This window comes from Siniperca chuatsi, linkage group LG4 (genome assembly GCF_020085105.1).
Source record: "Siniperca chuatsi isolate FFG_IHB_CAS linkage group LG4, ASM2008510v1, whole genome shotgun sequence".
NCBI lineage: Eukaryota > Metazoa > Chordata > Actinopteri > Centrarchiformes > Sinipercidae > Siniperca > Siniperca chuatsi.
This window is the reverse complement of record NC_058045.1, coordinates 32,727,229-32,742,065: the sequence shown is the minus strand read 5'-3', so window position 1 is coordinate 32,742,065 and position 14,837 is coordinate 32,727,229. Positions and strand designations below refer to the sequence as shown.

The following is a 14,837-nucleotide window of genomic DNA, read 5'->3' as shown; positions in this document are numbered from 1 at the left end:
CAGAAATATAATATTCATAAGTGTGTTTTCATCAGTGTTTAATCACCTGAAAATAAGAAGCGTTGTGTTTTCGCTACCTTAGAATCAGCCTTTATATCTACAGAGGGAGCGGGTCCCCTTCCACGGAGGCCGCCATGTTGCGCCGCCATGTTTCTACAGGAGCCCAGAACGGACAAACCAAACACCGGCTCTAGAGAGGGCCGTTCGCTTTTTTGGCAAGTTTCACGGCCAGCGTTGCAAACTGTAATTTCATCGCTAGATGCCACTAACTCCTCCACACCGGAGCTTTAAAGGAGCAGACACTGAAACGAATGGACTGAAAGCAACACATTCAATTTTCACCAGGATTGTTTTATTTTAATATAAAGATTAAAACAATTATGTCATCATAATAATTTAAAAGATACTCCCATAAAAATGCTGAATAGATCAGAGAGTCAGATGTGGGACATGGTCTACGTCGGATTTAAAGTCTCTAATGAAATCTGAGATGATGATGTGATGATCTTGTAATCAGAAGGGGAGACAAAAGGTAGCTTCGTTTGTTCACAAATATTTGGTGGTTTGATTTGTTGAGTGTTAAATCATCGTTACCGGGAAGGAACCAGAGTGTGAATTAGACGCAAAAATACAACAAAACAAAGAATTAAAAATTTTTCTTGAATGAAATTGAAAATTAGCAAACAAGGTGAAAAAGTAATTCTTTTATTGACCTGAGAGCCTGCAAGTGCCACAGGCGACTCACAACAACAACACTCGGTTTAGTTTATGTTAACTTAAATCCTGAAATACTAAACTACTGCAGCCTGCAGTTATTCAGATCCAACACCACCAAACGCTCAGCAGGGACCCCGCCACGGCCAGGACGGGCGTCGCCGTGGTAGCAGCGTTGCCGGAGTTGCACAGGTTGCTGCTGCAGCAGCGGTAGGTGAAGCCGGAGATCGCTGGGAACATCTGGGCGAGGCGAGAGTTATCGCAGTCTGTGTACCTGATACACTGACGGATGGTCTTCCCACCTGGAGACACACACACAAATGTTTGTCAAATCCTAAAACCACACAGTTACCAGTAAAAGTGAACATTAAAGGCAGAATACGTAGGATTTTCCTAAAAAACGACGTATAGACTCATACAGAAATAATCCCTCTCGGTCATCACTTGACCCAGCAGAAGAGTGTGTGTCTGTATCTGCAGAGCTGTTTCTCCTTAGTTTCTTATTAGTTTGCTGTGTTCGGGACGTTTCTGGGCGTCGACCTTTGGGCAGGCGTGTGCGGCCCCCAGCCAATAACGGCGGCAGGCTGTGAGGGCGGGACTCAGCGAGCAGGATGCTTCGCTGTCTCTGTCCTCTGCTCTCTGCAGGGCTGTGCGGAGGGGTGTTTATTTGTGCTTTAGAGCGAAACAATCAGAAAACAACGTTTTATTTCTCCGATTCGCTGCTTTGTTCTCGCTAATTCACTCTGTAGCTTGCTCGACCACCGCTTCTCTCCCCCTCCCTCCCTACGTCTCTACCTGATCAAGAGTTAATTTGGGCTCAAAATGTACTTTTCCTAAATGTAATGAAGTTAAATAATGTTGGCAGACAGAGCAAATAAAAACGAATGCAATCCGAATAATCAGAAAGACGATACAATCACACAGCGGTGGAAAGTAACTAAGTACATTTACTCGAGTACTGTACTAGTACAATTTTGAGGTACTTGTAATTTACTTGAGTATTTCCATTTTATGCCACTTTATAGTTCTACTCTACATCTCAGAGGCAAATATTGTACTTTTGACTCCGCTTCCTGTATCTAAGATTTTACATGTTAAACATATCAGTTTAAAAAATATGATGCATTCTTATACATTTAACTACACAACAGTGTATTAAGTTATTGACAACATTAAAATGCTGCTTACATAAACGCATCAATAATGTAACAAATACTATGTGGGGCCTTTTTGCATAAGGAGTACTTTTACTTTTGATACCTTAAGTACATTTCGATGCTTCTGTATTTTTACATTTTAAATGCAGGACTAGAAGTATTTTTATACTGTGGTATAACTACTTTTACTCGAGTAAAGTAAAGTAAAATACTGAAATCACATATAAATTCAGCACAGAGTAGCTTAAATACTGACCTCGTTCACTCAGAGATATACAGGAGTCTTCATACGTGCACTCCTGCACGTTCTGACAGCGTCCGGTGTAATCAGAGCACTTGTAGCAGCGAAGTCCAGAACCTGCAGAAGAAGAAGAAACTGGTTTTACTTTATTATTACTTTATTCAGTCAACCTTGACCATCACCGACACGTGTCCCAGGTGTAGTGAAGACTGAACAGGTGAACGAAGAGCTACACAACGCGCTTGAGATCAAACTGTTTCTCATGATTATAAAATCACCACAATCATTCAATTAAAAATAAATAATTAAATAAAGCAGCAGCTAAATCATTTCATGATGGAGAAGAATAAAACAGCTAAACTCCTGCAAGAGGTAGCTAGCTTAGCATAAAGGTAGCTAGCTTAGCAGATCTCAGTAGCTGCCATCTCATTTTCTGATTCTGGTGAATTTCCTGCGAGTTGGTGGTTAAGCTTCCTTTAAATCACGTACTTTAATGTAGACGGTGGTTTCAGTCGTCGACGTGTCCAGATGACTACGACTGAAACCTTTTCTACGATACTTTAATGTATTAAATACACAGAAACGCTTGATTCCTTTAAGCTGTGGACTGTAAATGATATTCAAACTAAAGTTCATTTGAACACGTTTTGTTTCTGGTTCCCAGCTCATTCATTGGCTGACCCGATCAGCTGATGTGAATCTCAGCTGACGACAGCCACCTGGACGGATGCAAATTCTCCAAACGCACCTTTAAAGAGAGACTTTGATTCTCCAAAGCGACCTACTACATCACATGTGGTGGAGAAGAATTATAATAGACTTTTATTAAAAAAGAAACAAAAGCCGAGTCGGTCTGCAGAGCAACTGAAGAAGCCCAGGTCCTGGTAATATCTCTCACCTTCTGAAAAACTGAGCAGATCGATTATGTTTATTTTCCATCTCATATTTAAGTGTTCCTTAGAGCAACCGAAGCTTCCTGGGACGTGCAGACAGTCAACTATCGTGGCGGTGGCTGAGAACCAGTCGCCTGAGGGCGTTGGGGATTTTAGACTCGTGGCTCTGACTTCTTCTGAAGGGATTCGAAAAGCTTAACAAGAGGGAGTTGGTTGGGCCGTGGAGGATTCACTGGATCCTCCGCAGTTTGCATACAGGACGCTGCTCTTACCCTTAACTTCATTTTAACTTGAGCCCTGGCATTGGGTGGATGTTAGATGTTCTGGCGGACATATCCCAGCGTGTTACTGCACGCTGACGACTTCCATCCAGGCAGACGCGAGTTCGCGGATGACTCGGTCATAGTGAGCCTGGTGGTGGATGGCTTTGTTCAGGCGTTGAAAACTACTTTTTAACACTGAATGTCACTAAAACTAAAGACACATTTTGGAAGAAAAAGACATTCAGACAGCCATCACGGATGCAAATATCCGGGTACTAAATGAAAACAAGCTGACATTCAGTGACGACACAGAGGCGATGTGTAACAAAGCATTTCCTCTGGAGCTCGGCCGGTTTGTGGCGAACTCTCCTGCAGCTCCATGGAGTCCGCCATCAGCTTCTCTACTGTGACTCGGTTTGGTAATCTCTCAACAGGTGACAGCAACACGTTGCAACACGTAGTTAAAGTAAGATCGTCTGTGTTAATCTGCCGGATCTGTCTCTAAGGCTCGAGGTATTTCACAGAGTCCTCTTCGTCCTCTGTGGATGAGCTTCGAGACGACCAAAGTCCAGCTGCAACATCTCTCAGGCCACCAAACTGTCAAATACTCAGCTGAGGATTAGTTTCCTATGTAACTACTGGGGGCTGATGATGTTTTTGGCGATGGCTAAACATACTCTGGGTTTCTTGTTGTCACTTGATGGTTTTACGTATTTTATCATGTTTTATGTGCCTTAGTCTCTGTGTGTTCTAAGTTTTACTGCAGGACAAATTTCAAGGTTGGTCAGACAGTGATGTAGCAAAAACTCTTGGTTGTATTTCAGATAGCCAGCTCTTAGGGGAGGCCAAGGCACTAAAAGCACTTAATTACATTCTTAACCAGGAGAGCCACCGGCTGGATAAAGCCCCAGTAAAGAAGCCGGACTGGGGCTTTGATTATGCTGCCGCCTTCACATCCAAACTACCTCCCTGCACACATTTAAATCTCAGATTACAAAATGAAAACAGCTCCTGGTTACTGAACTATTTCAGTCTTCATGATCAGAGATCATCATATTTATTATATATATATATATATATATATATATATATATTTATAATAAGAGGTAGTTTGTGAGTTCCACAGGACAAATACACTTGTTTCCACTGCTGCAGTCCTCTGGGACAAACGGAGAGGGGTTTGAAACTTTCGGTAAAGAAATGGTTGATAAATAGTCAAGTATAAAACTCGAATAGATCTGGTATTTTCAAATAAACCAGAAAGAATAACAAAAACACACAATTTCCTGACTGGCATGTCAGATCACAATGCACTTTTCATCTCAAAAAAACTGACCAAGAGACGACTTAATAAAAATAATTCAATCTCAAAACAATCATTTATACCAAAGAGTCAAGAACAAAATTTAACTGCAGCTTTGAGTAATCTTGATTGGTCAGATATTATTTCTTGTAATGAAATTAATAAATGCTGTGATCTCATGTATACCTCAATCAAAGATCTTCTGGTACAGTTTCAGAGAAAGGGAAACTACAAAAAACGATTATATTCCCTGCCTTGGATCAATAGTGAGTGCAAACAACTTATGATACACAGAGACAAATTACTTAAAAAATCGTTACAATCTGGCCTAACAACAGATAGGATCAGTTTTGTCTCTGCAAGAAAGAAAGTTACACAGGCTATACGGATGGCAAAAGCAAATTTCTTTATGACGATGATAGATAATGCTAAAGGGAATTGTAAACTCATCCGGGAGAATATTCATAAACCGATTGGTAAAACAAGGGGAGCTGTCAATAAAGAATTCCAGCTTCAATTTGACAATGAATTGGTATCTGAACCTGTTGTTCTTGCAACTAAACTGAATGAATATTTTCAAAACAGTATAACTGAGATTACACAACTCTTTTCAAAGTGTCCTATTCAAACTGCATGTAACTGTGAATCCCAAATGAATGACCTAGGGGCTCACAGCCCAAACCTATCCATCTCATGTTCAAAGCTCAACATTAGATTAATTACTGATAATGATGTATCAAATATAATTTCTACATTAAGAAGCTCCAAGGCTATGGATGAATTTGGATTTGATACTTATCTGTTGAAGCGTCATAAATCTAGTTTTCTGTATCCATTAACTCATCTTATGAATCTATCAATTACTCAGGCGGTCGTTCCACTTAAATGGAAGGTGGCTAAAGTAACACCCATTTATAAATCTGGTGATAAAACAGACCCTGCTAACTATCGACCCATCAGCATATTACCTATCTTCTCAAAGATAGCGGAAAAGTGGATGGCCAAATCCATTACTGAACATCTTAATAATGGTGGCCCGGGCCTACACTGCATGCAATTTGGATTTCGGTCTCACCATTCGACTGAAACGGCTGTCTGCGTCTTTATTGACAAGGTTAAATCATACTTAGATAAAAACACATATGTTGCTGCTGTTTTTATTGACTTTAAGCGTGCGTTTGATACGGTGAATCATGATAAGCTCCTCGCCAGACTCTGTGCCTTTAACTTTAGTAATCATACTGTTAAATGGGTACAGTCCTATTTACAAGACAGATATCAATACGTTCAAATACAGGATAGTAAGTCGCCCTATCTGCAGTGTTCAGTAGGGGTCCCCCAAGGTTCAATCTTAGGCCCCCTTCTATTTTCGATTTATGTTAACGATCTGCCTAGTGTATGCAAAAATGTTGACACGATTATGTATGCTGACGACACAGTCATTTTTACACATGCTAAAAGTGCTCGTGAGGCAGCCCATCGTCTCTCTTTAGCTCTAGATGACCTACAGAAATGGCTGAATGATTCATGCCTTTGCCTTAATGTAAAAAAAAAACAGTATCTATGTTCTTTACCAAAGCAACAACAACCTTGGTCCCAGCGAAAATATACCTGGGAGGACAAGAGTTAACAAATGTTGATGAATTTAAATACCTTGGAGTGGTACTGGATCCAAGACTGTCCTTTAGAATACATGTAAGAAAAATTGTAAAAACTATCAATTTTAATATTCGAAATTTTAAACATATTCGGCCATCCTTAACTGATAAAGCAGCAGTCACATTTTTGCACTCAATGATACTGTCTCACATTGAGTACTGTATCACAAGCTGGTCCTATACAAGTCTTTCTGTTATTGGACCCATTGAAGCATGTTATAAAAGAGCACTGAAAATCTTAGATAAGAAACCTTTTTCTTACCACCATTGCCAAATTCTTGATAAATATAATTTTTTAAATTTTGTAAACTTTAAACAATTTAAAGCGGCCTGTTTGATCTATAAGGTCCTACATGGTATGGCGCCTCCACCATTGAATGATTTTATCAAGCCAAAATCTGTCAGCTCTGCTGGATCAAGAATAACTCGATCCACCGTCAGAGGCGACCGTGAGCTACCGCTCAGGCGAACTGCCTTCTCCCAAAAACGTCTGGTCGTACCACAGTGTAACATTTTGGAAAACTATTCCACTCTCAGTGAGGGAAAGCACAAGTTTTCCTACTTTTAAGAAACATTTAAAATCATGGTTGAGAGAGAGACAAACATGTGATCATGTGTGAGCCCAAATATGTTAAAACTTACTCCTGTGCAACATACGCTTAACTATATCTCCAAGTCAAAATGCAATAGGGATCGGTGCAATGCAAGAGTGTGTGCAATAGGGATCAGTGCAATATGAGGTGTGTGCAATAGGACACTGCAGTAGAAGGGCTTGTGCAATACAGATATGTGTCTTAACTGTTGTCTGTGACCCTTCGACTTGTTTTCTGTTGAATGTTTGTAGTTGTACTAACACGATAAAACCTTGTTTTCCTGTCTCTGTCCAACTGAAGTGTACTGTATGTTCTTATCTTTCTGTTAACCTGCCAGGGGGTCTGCAGATGGAAATTAGCCTTAGGCTATAATCTGGCATATTTACATTTGTGTAAATGTTCATTAATATGCATTGTTCCCCCCTTTCTTTAAATAAATAAATAAAAAAATAAAGTATCCTGCCTGACGCCTCTCCTTTCTTAAGAGGAGCACAGTGGAAATAAACGTTTAGCTTTACTGTGTTTTTATCAGACAACTGACTATCTGTATTATTTCTATGTTTATATACTGCTTGTAAAGGCTAAATAGACAGGGGGTATTAATTCAAATTTAAAGTCATTTTAAGGAACATGAAGTGTGTGCATCTGTGATCTGTCCTGGTCCACTCACCCAAATGAAGCATCCCGAAACAAGCCAGCAGGAATAATCCGAGGCAGCGCTTCATGTCGTCTCCCTGCAAACGAGAAATCAACCTGAAGTGAAAACCAGACGGGAGTCGGGTCGGAGCGTCCGGCTGGGTTTGTGTCCGATCTGTTCCACTGTAAACCGACGCAGACGGCAGTCGACTGAGAACGGCTCTTTGTCCGGCGGACCACAAAGACTCCCTGTCTGGCCAAACATCCTCCTCCTCCTCCAACAATCACTTGGCCGCCGCCTCACTGAGGGTGTGCATTGTACACTGTTTATGGATGCTGCTTTTCATCTCTTTAAAGGTCTTTTCTTTCCATTCCTGTGGTCGCGTTATTTCTCTGCTGTGTGGTGATGTTGTACACGGTCACTTCTCAGATTACTCAAATCTGAAAATGTAATTAAAATGTGAATCAAACACCCTAAAATCCAGTTCAAAATCTGCAGCTGCAACCTGAATATGAGATCTGAGCAGCCGAAGACATGAAGCTGGAAAACATTCCCACTCTCTAACAACCTACTTTTTTATTTATGCAAATTTTAATAATAACCTCGTACAAATAAAGAGATTTCATCACCCTGGTGCGATTAAAAACTATTAAAACCCATTTAAAATAGGTTTTTATAATCATTTCATTTCCTTGTGTTGTGTAACTGTTGTTTGCTTTGCTGCCAGGAAGAAGACAGGGCTGATCGATCAGCTGATCAATATGAGTTTGAAAAGGCTCGTACAGTTATCGGTGACACTTTATTTGGACTGTATTTACATTGTAAATATGTGAATTAAATGAAGTCATCGGTTTACACATTAAATTAAAAATCATTACGTTTAGTGCTCTTCAGGTTTAGTTGTACAATTTCTTTGACGTCAGAATCAGAAATACTTTATTGATCCCCGTAGGGAAACTCTTTAAGTTTCGTGTTCCTTAAAATGACTTTAAATTTGAATTAATACCCCCTGTCTATTTAGCCTTTACAAGCAGTATATAAACATAGAAATAATACAGATAGTCAGTTGTCTTTGATTAAAAACACAGTAAAGCTAAACGTTTATTTCCACTGTGCTCCTCTTAAGAAAGGAGAGGCGTCAGGCAGGATACTTGACTATTTATCAACCATTTCTTTACCAAAAGTTTCTCCGTTGGTCCCAGAGGACTGCAGCAGTGGAAACAAGTGTATTTGTCCTGTGGAACTCACAAACTACCTCTTATTATAAATATATATATATATATAATAAATATGATGATCTCTGATCATGAAGACTGAAATAGTTCAGTAACCAGGAGCTGTTTTCATTTTGTGATCGAGGTTTGTATGTAAGTGTGTTCACGACACCTAGCTTTAGCTACCGTTAGCATCATTAACCATTAAAATGGCAGCTGCTTCCTGCTGACCAGCAGTAACTTATTCACTCATTTGTTGCATCGCAGCTAAAGTTGTTTTCTGACAATGAAGAGTGTAACTAAGTGTCGGTTAACCTTCTTTCTGCGGAAGAAGCAGCTTTGTTCATGTTGCCTCACGTTAGCTGGTCTGTTGTTCATGGGAACAATATAAGCAGAATTAATGAAATGTTTAATTACACCTGTTATTAGTAATTCTGATGAAAGGCACTCATATTTCTCAGCTGCTTGGCTGTTTATCCGTCTCCCTGCTGCTGTGAGCTGCAGAGCTCAGGAGAACATAAAGAGACACGTGGAGCTCAAAGCGCCAAAACAAACACGTCGCCAACTTTTCCCCAATGAAAGCAGCCGCAGCTGCGGCGTCACCAGATGACGTCACCAGATGACGTCACGCGCGCCTTTGCATGTCGATGACGTCATCGCGCAGTCATCTGCATACAGCTCAGCGCGGAGGGAGCGATCTCCTTCGTTTAAGACGCAGAAAACTTAAATAATCACAAACTCGCTACGGGGACGTCCTGCATTCGAAGTAAAAACGTAGAAAAATAAATTAAAATACTACAAATCTACAGATATCCAAGCAGTAACACCCTGATCCGGAGATCCGGGAGACGACAGCCGCAGCAGGGGAATCACTTACAGGATAATAATAAGATATTCTTCTCGCCTTTTCCCTGACGGGCTGAATAAGTCGCTAAATTTGTCGCTAGTCGCTTTTTAGAAATAAAGTCGCTCAATCTAGTGACAAAGTCGGCAAGCTGGCAACACTGAACTCAGCTGCAGCGTCTCCTGACCCGGTTTCTGAAGATAATCCTCAGACCTGTTGTGACAGAAAGAAAATAGTCCACTAAGAGGACAGATATGTAGTTCTGATTTTGGGGTGAACTGGCCCTTTAAGTTAAACGCTTACCGGCTGTAACCGTGGGAACCATTCCCAGCGCTGCCATTGGCCGTAGCGGCCGTGACCACAGTAAAGTTAAAGATCCCCTCCAGACATCTATTAAAACAAATAGTCTGCTTGGAACAATAATGTGTGTCTGACATGTTTTTCCTCAAAAAAGTCTAATTTCCACATTAAAATCGCAATCTTAAAGCGCATCTGCTGCTTCTTGCCCGTCGGACTCGTAGCGTGTAGCGATGAACTAACTGCTGTTCATCTCTAAAGTTTTCTTTAGAAACAAGATGTCTCCTCCTTCGCTGAACAGTCCACGCTCCACATCTCACCCGTGGAAGGTGCAAGCTGGACCAGGATTGGCTTCCAAGCTATCGTGATGTCACAGATCACGCTCATAGGCTCCACCCCTTAAAAATCAGGTGTTCATTGAGCGCAGAGAAACTTCCCACGTTCAGCAGGTGAACGCGGAAACAGCCGCCGAGCGTCGCAGACGTCGTTCTGCCCAGTGAAGCTCAAACATCAGGAACGAGGAGAAGAACAGACGCTTCGTCAGTTATTACTGACTGTCTGTAAACCCAGCTGACAGTCAGCTGATGTATTATGTGTAGAAGTTACAAATGTCCAGCTTTAGTTTTAACCCGACCGCAGCAGCCGTTGGAAAGTAACCACGTGCATTTACTCAAGTTCTGTACTTAAGTACAATTTTGAGGTACTTGTACTTTACTTCGAGTATTTTGATTTTCTGCTACTTTATAGTTTTACTGCACCACATCTCAGAGGCAAATGTTGTACTTTTTACTGCACTGCATGTATTTTAAAGCTTCAGTTACTTTGCAGGTTCAGATTGTGTATTATCATTAGATGAAGCTACCCAGCAGTGTGTGTATATATATATATATATATATATATATATATATATATATATATATATATATATATATATATATAGCCCATGTCTGGGTGGTTGGTTGTGGTTGACGTGGCGATACCAAGCGATGGCAACATCAGGAGAAAGGAACATGAGAAACTAGAGAAGTACCAAGGGCTCAGAGAAGAGCTGGAGAAGGCCTGGAAGGTGAAGGCGACAGTGGTGCTCGTGGTCATTGGAGCACTCGGGGCAGTGACCCCCAAACTGGAGGAGCGGCTACAGCAGATCCCTGGAAGAACACCAGACATCTCGGTCCAGAAGAGCGCAGTACTGGGAACAGCAAAGAGACTGCGCAGAACCCTCAAGCTCCCAGGCCTCTGGTAGAGGACCCGAGCTCGAAGGACGAGACCACCTGCGGAGGGTGAAGGACAAAGTTTATTTATATAATCTATATAAAGTAGCTCCACCTTCAGCAGCTGCAGCATTAAAGTGATGAACGCATCAATGACTATAGTCCAGTAATATAATCTACAGACGGGCGCCAGCTGACAGCAGCAGCAGCAGGAAGTGTGTCGGTGTGGAGTCCGGCCTCCAGGAGCCTCCAGACCAGCTTCAGGGCCGCTGGAGTCTGAGGAGCTCTGCTGGAGTCTGAGGAGCTCTGCTGGACTCTGAGCAGCTCTGCTGGACTCTGAGGAGCTCTGCTGGACTCTGAGGAGCTCTGCTGGACTCTGAGCAGCTCTGCTGGACTCTGAGCAGCTCTGCTGGACTCTGAGGAGCTCTGCTGGACTCTGAGGAGCTCTGCTGGACTCTGAGCGCCTCCTCCACACGATGCTCCCTCAGTTATATTTACAGCCTTTATTAAGCAGCTGGTCTCTCTGAGCTCAGACGCACCTGAGCGCAGCAGGTAGAGACACACAAACGTTTAACGAGTATTTCCACACTGTGGTTTTACTACTTTTACTGCAGTAAAGGATCTGAGTGCTTCTTGCCCCCCTGCGTCCCGGTCTGATGTGGGAGACTGGCGTTGGCTTGGCATCTGTTGACATTTTGTTTGTGTCGCTGCGAGCAGCACTGACGCAGTCACCACAGCCCCAACCTTTAAATCTGCTCCAGCTGTTCCCAGAAAGCCTTCTTTCAATCCTTTGGCTTTTACTGATGTTTTACTTCTTTACTTTGCTGTATACTTGCAGCTTTTATCTCATAATTATTAATTATAATGATTATTTTCAGTGATTTACAAGCACACATCGACTTTCAATGAAAAAGGCACAAAAATGAGATCACTTTACATGCAAATACACTAATATAGTTTTATTTCTCACTTCTGTTTCTGCTGCATTTGTGTCTATAACACGTTTTGCAACCTTGAGCTGTTCTATAATAATATTTTCACTACAGATTAGTACATTTTTATGGGCACTTGTCATTTTTCTTGTATTTTGGGTTTATATTCACTTGACAAACTGAGAAGTCAGACTGAGTTTGACAAAAACGACAAAAATGAATCTACAGAAAGTCAACAGAAATGAACCAAAATGCATCTGGACTCCAGAGGAGAGAAAAATGGCGCGTGTCCCTCCAACAGCAGTTTCTCTACGTAGTTTTTACTTTGTTCTTTGTAAATGCTAAAAGTTTTACTCGCTGGTGTGAGTGACGGAAAATAAAACGCTATTCTAAAATAATCTTGTTGACCAGCACGCTGTACAAAAGCTCAGTGTCGTGGCGCAGCAGGACACCACACGCCGAGTGTGAGGACACAGAGAAAGCAGACTTTTCTCTGCAGGGCTTTGGTTGGCATGGACGCGGTTGTATTGTCGTGTATCAGTTCCAGCGCGTGACAGACGCGACTGTCAGCTGCTGCACAGAGACGCGACTGTATCTGCATCCAGCTGCAGTCTGAAGCTGCACGGACGCCTTTTGTCCAAACATTCGCTTCGCATTTAAACTACTTCACTTTCTCTGCGGTGGACAGTGAAGAAGGAGTCTGACAGATACACACCGCAGGACTGAAGACAGATAGACACTATGGTTTATATTTCTGGCCCCTTCCCCCTAATTCTCCATCACGACGCCTTTTGCAGCTATAAGGATTTATTTTCTTTCGTTTAAATAAAAGAGTCCTTTTTACAAACAAATGAACGTTTGACCAGTGAGTGAAATCGCTGCTTTAGTTGATTAATTACTGCTCTACAACACAACAGAACTCGTCAAAGGTTCTTTTATGAGTTTTGGATAATTAAATGTAGTTTAATTGAAAGTCTGTTAATTGAAGGCCAAACATGCCATCAGCGTCGTGCTCAGAGTCATTCGTGCTGTTGTTGTTACAGCGGAGTCTGACCTCAGGTCAGTGTTTCCAGAGTTTAAAGTGAATGTTTAAAGGAGCCTGCTAATCAGAACAGGCAGCGCTCGAAAGCTTACAGCTGTGCGAGTTCGGACTCTTCTCCGTCAGGAACCGAAGCCAGACTAATGTGATTTTGTGGCACCTGGTAGGGGGACGGTCGGGACCAGAAAAAGGTGTGAACACGATCCCTCCCTAACAACCGAACCAAACCCTAACCGCAGAGGTGTCAGGTCAGAAAACACTGATGACTGTCCCGGTCTCGTTTCTGCAGCTCTGATATTTCTTCCATCCTGCTGGTGAAGCTGTTGTGCAGCGCAGGCTGTGTAACATATATGCCACTCATGAGCTGCCATCCATACAAACAGACAGGAAGTGAGACAGTCCAATGGGCTTGGAAATATGCAGACTCGTGTTACGTTTGAAACATTTTCACGCTGAACGAAGCTTCTCCGCTTCAGATGCTGTGAACTGGTTTGACTGGACGGACTTCAGTAATTCTTCAGGGAGGGGAGCCAATCAGGAACAAGTTCAGCTGTGAGTCTTGAGTATTGTGCAGAAATTCCCTGGCTTTTGGAAAAGGGGGATTTTTGAAAAAATGCACCAAAACAAACCCATTAACTTCCTATCATAAATGTATAAACGGTCAGACTCTGTTCAGCAACAAGTGAGCAGACAAAGATCATTTCATTCAGCCTCGTTAGCAGACAGAGGAGTCACAGTTCCTCCGTCGGCCAGCCTCCATTCACTCTCTGACACACTGCCGAACAGCTCAGAGACCGTTTCTAAAAGTTATTTTAAAAAAGCAGTTCTGGCTCCTCTAACATGAAATTATTCAGAGCATCATTGGGTGTCAAACCCCTTCCTGCCCTCCTTTGTTTCTGCTAGTCAACAGATTTCCTTCCTTTTCTATAGACGTGAGTCCAAGCGGCTGTCAAACTTGGCAGGAGGCCGTTTGTTCTCCGATGGAAATCTTTTCACAGTCCATCTCCTGGAGACAAACACATCCTTCCACATGCAAAATCACTTCAAGGGAGAAACTGTGTTTTGCTTTGATGCAGAAGTCGGATAAATTCTCCATTAATGCAGCCGGGGTCCATAACAGCCTCTCGACCCAGACCGCCACCCGGGACCTCTGATCCAGCCGGGGCTTGCTTCCTGACCCCCTTCACCTGTCGACTGCAGGCTTTATTAAAGGAACGCTTCTACGTTTTGGTTTAGTTATGTCACGTGGGGGGAAATGAAGATACAGTCAAACCTGAACACACAGACGCGACACACCTGTCTGGATTCAGCGTGACTCACACCTTCAGAAGACATCAAGTTACAAAATCCATTCACATGACGTGTTTTTCATCTTATCAATATATTGATTTGACATTACTAAAACTCAGAATGTCTCATCAACATGGTTCGTATATTTCTGGAACGCTGACTCTCTCCTCTACACGTTCGTATGCAGATATTTACTGTGTGTTGGAAACCTGTGGACACACACTCGGATCATTTTAAATAGTAACAGTGGGTTTCTTTCTAAAGGAATATATGTTTTATAGTGTTGTTGGATAGTGTCCCACCCCCTGTGAACGATGACGTATTCCAAGTTACTTGTGTTTTATGTCACGGTTGGTCTCATACACAGCAATGGAGCAACATGCTGATACTCTGAGCCAAAATATCAGTTTCAGGTGAAAGTCTTCGAGCCTCATTGTTGGACAAATTGAAGGATTATAAACTCCTTCGCTTTGGACTGTGTCAAAGCTGCATTGCAATCCAGCTGAAACTTACTTCCCAAACAGGTAGTATCCACTCAAGATGGCTGACAA

The 14,837-nt window shown here is 42.1% G+C and overlaps 1 protein-coding gene across 1 annotated transcript; it reads right to left on the bottom strand.

The window, feature by feature from the left end:
- Positions 1-330: 330 nt before the first annotated feature.
- Positions 331-7,884, bottom strand: cd59 (CD59 molecule (CD59 blood group)). The gene is made up of 3 exons (XM_044192282.1): positions 7,493-7,884; positions 2,128-2,229; positions 331-1,016 (listed from the first exon to the last, which is right to left on the bottom strand). Exons 1-3 carry the CDS (start codon positions 7,545-7,547, stop codon positions 817-819), a joined length of 357 nt encoding a protein of 118 aa, XP_044048217.1. The 5' UTR covers positions 7,548-7,884; the 3' UTR covers positions 331-816.
- Positions 7,885-14,837: the final 6,953 nt, after the last annotated feature.

Coding starts and splice junctions, on each gene's coding strand:
- cd59 (XM_044192282.1), bottom strand. CDS start 7,547: ATGAAGCGCTGCCTCGGATTATTCCTGCTGGCTTGTTTCGGGATGCTT. Junction 2,230..7,492: donor TTTCGGGATGCTTCATTTGG/GTGAGTGGACCA, acceptor CTTCTTCTGCAG/GTTCTGGACTTCGCTGCTAC. Junction 1,017..2,127: donor TATATCTCTGAGTGAACGAG/GTCAGTATTTAA, acceptor GTGTGTCTCCAG/GTGGGAAGACCATCCGTCAG.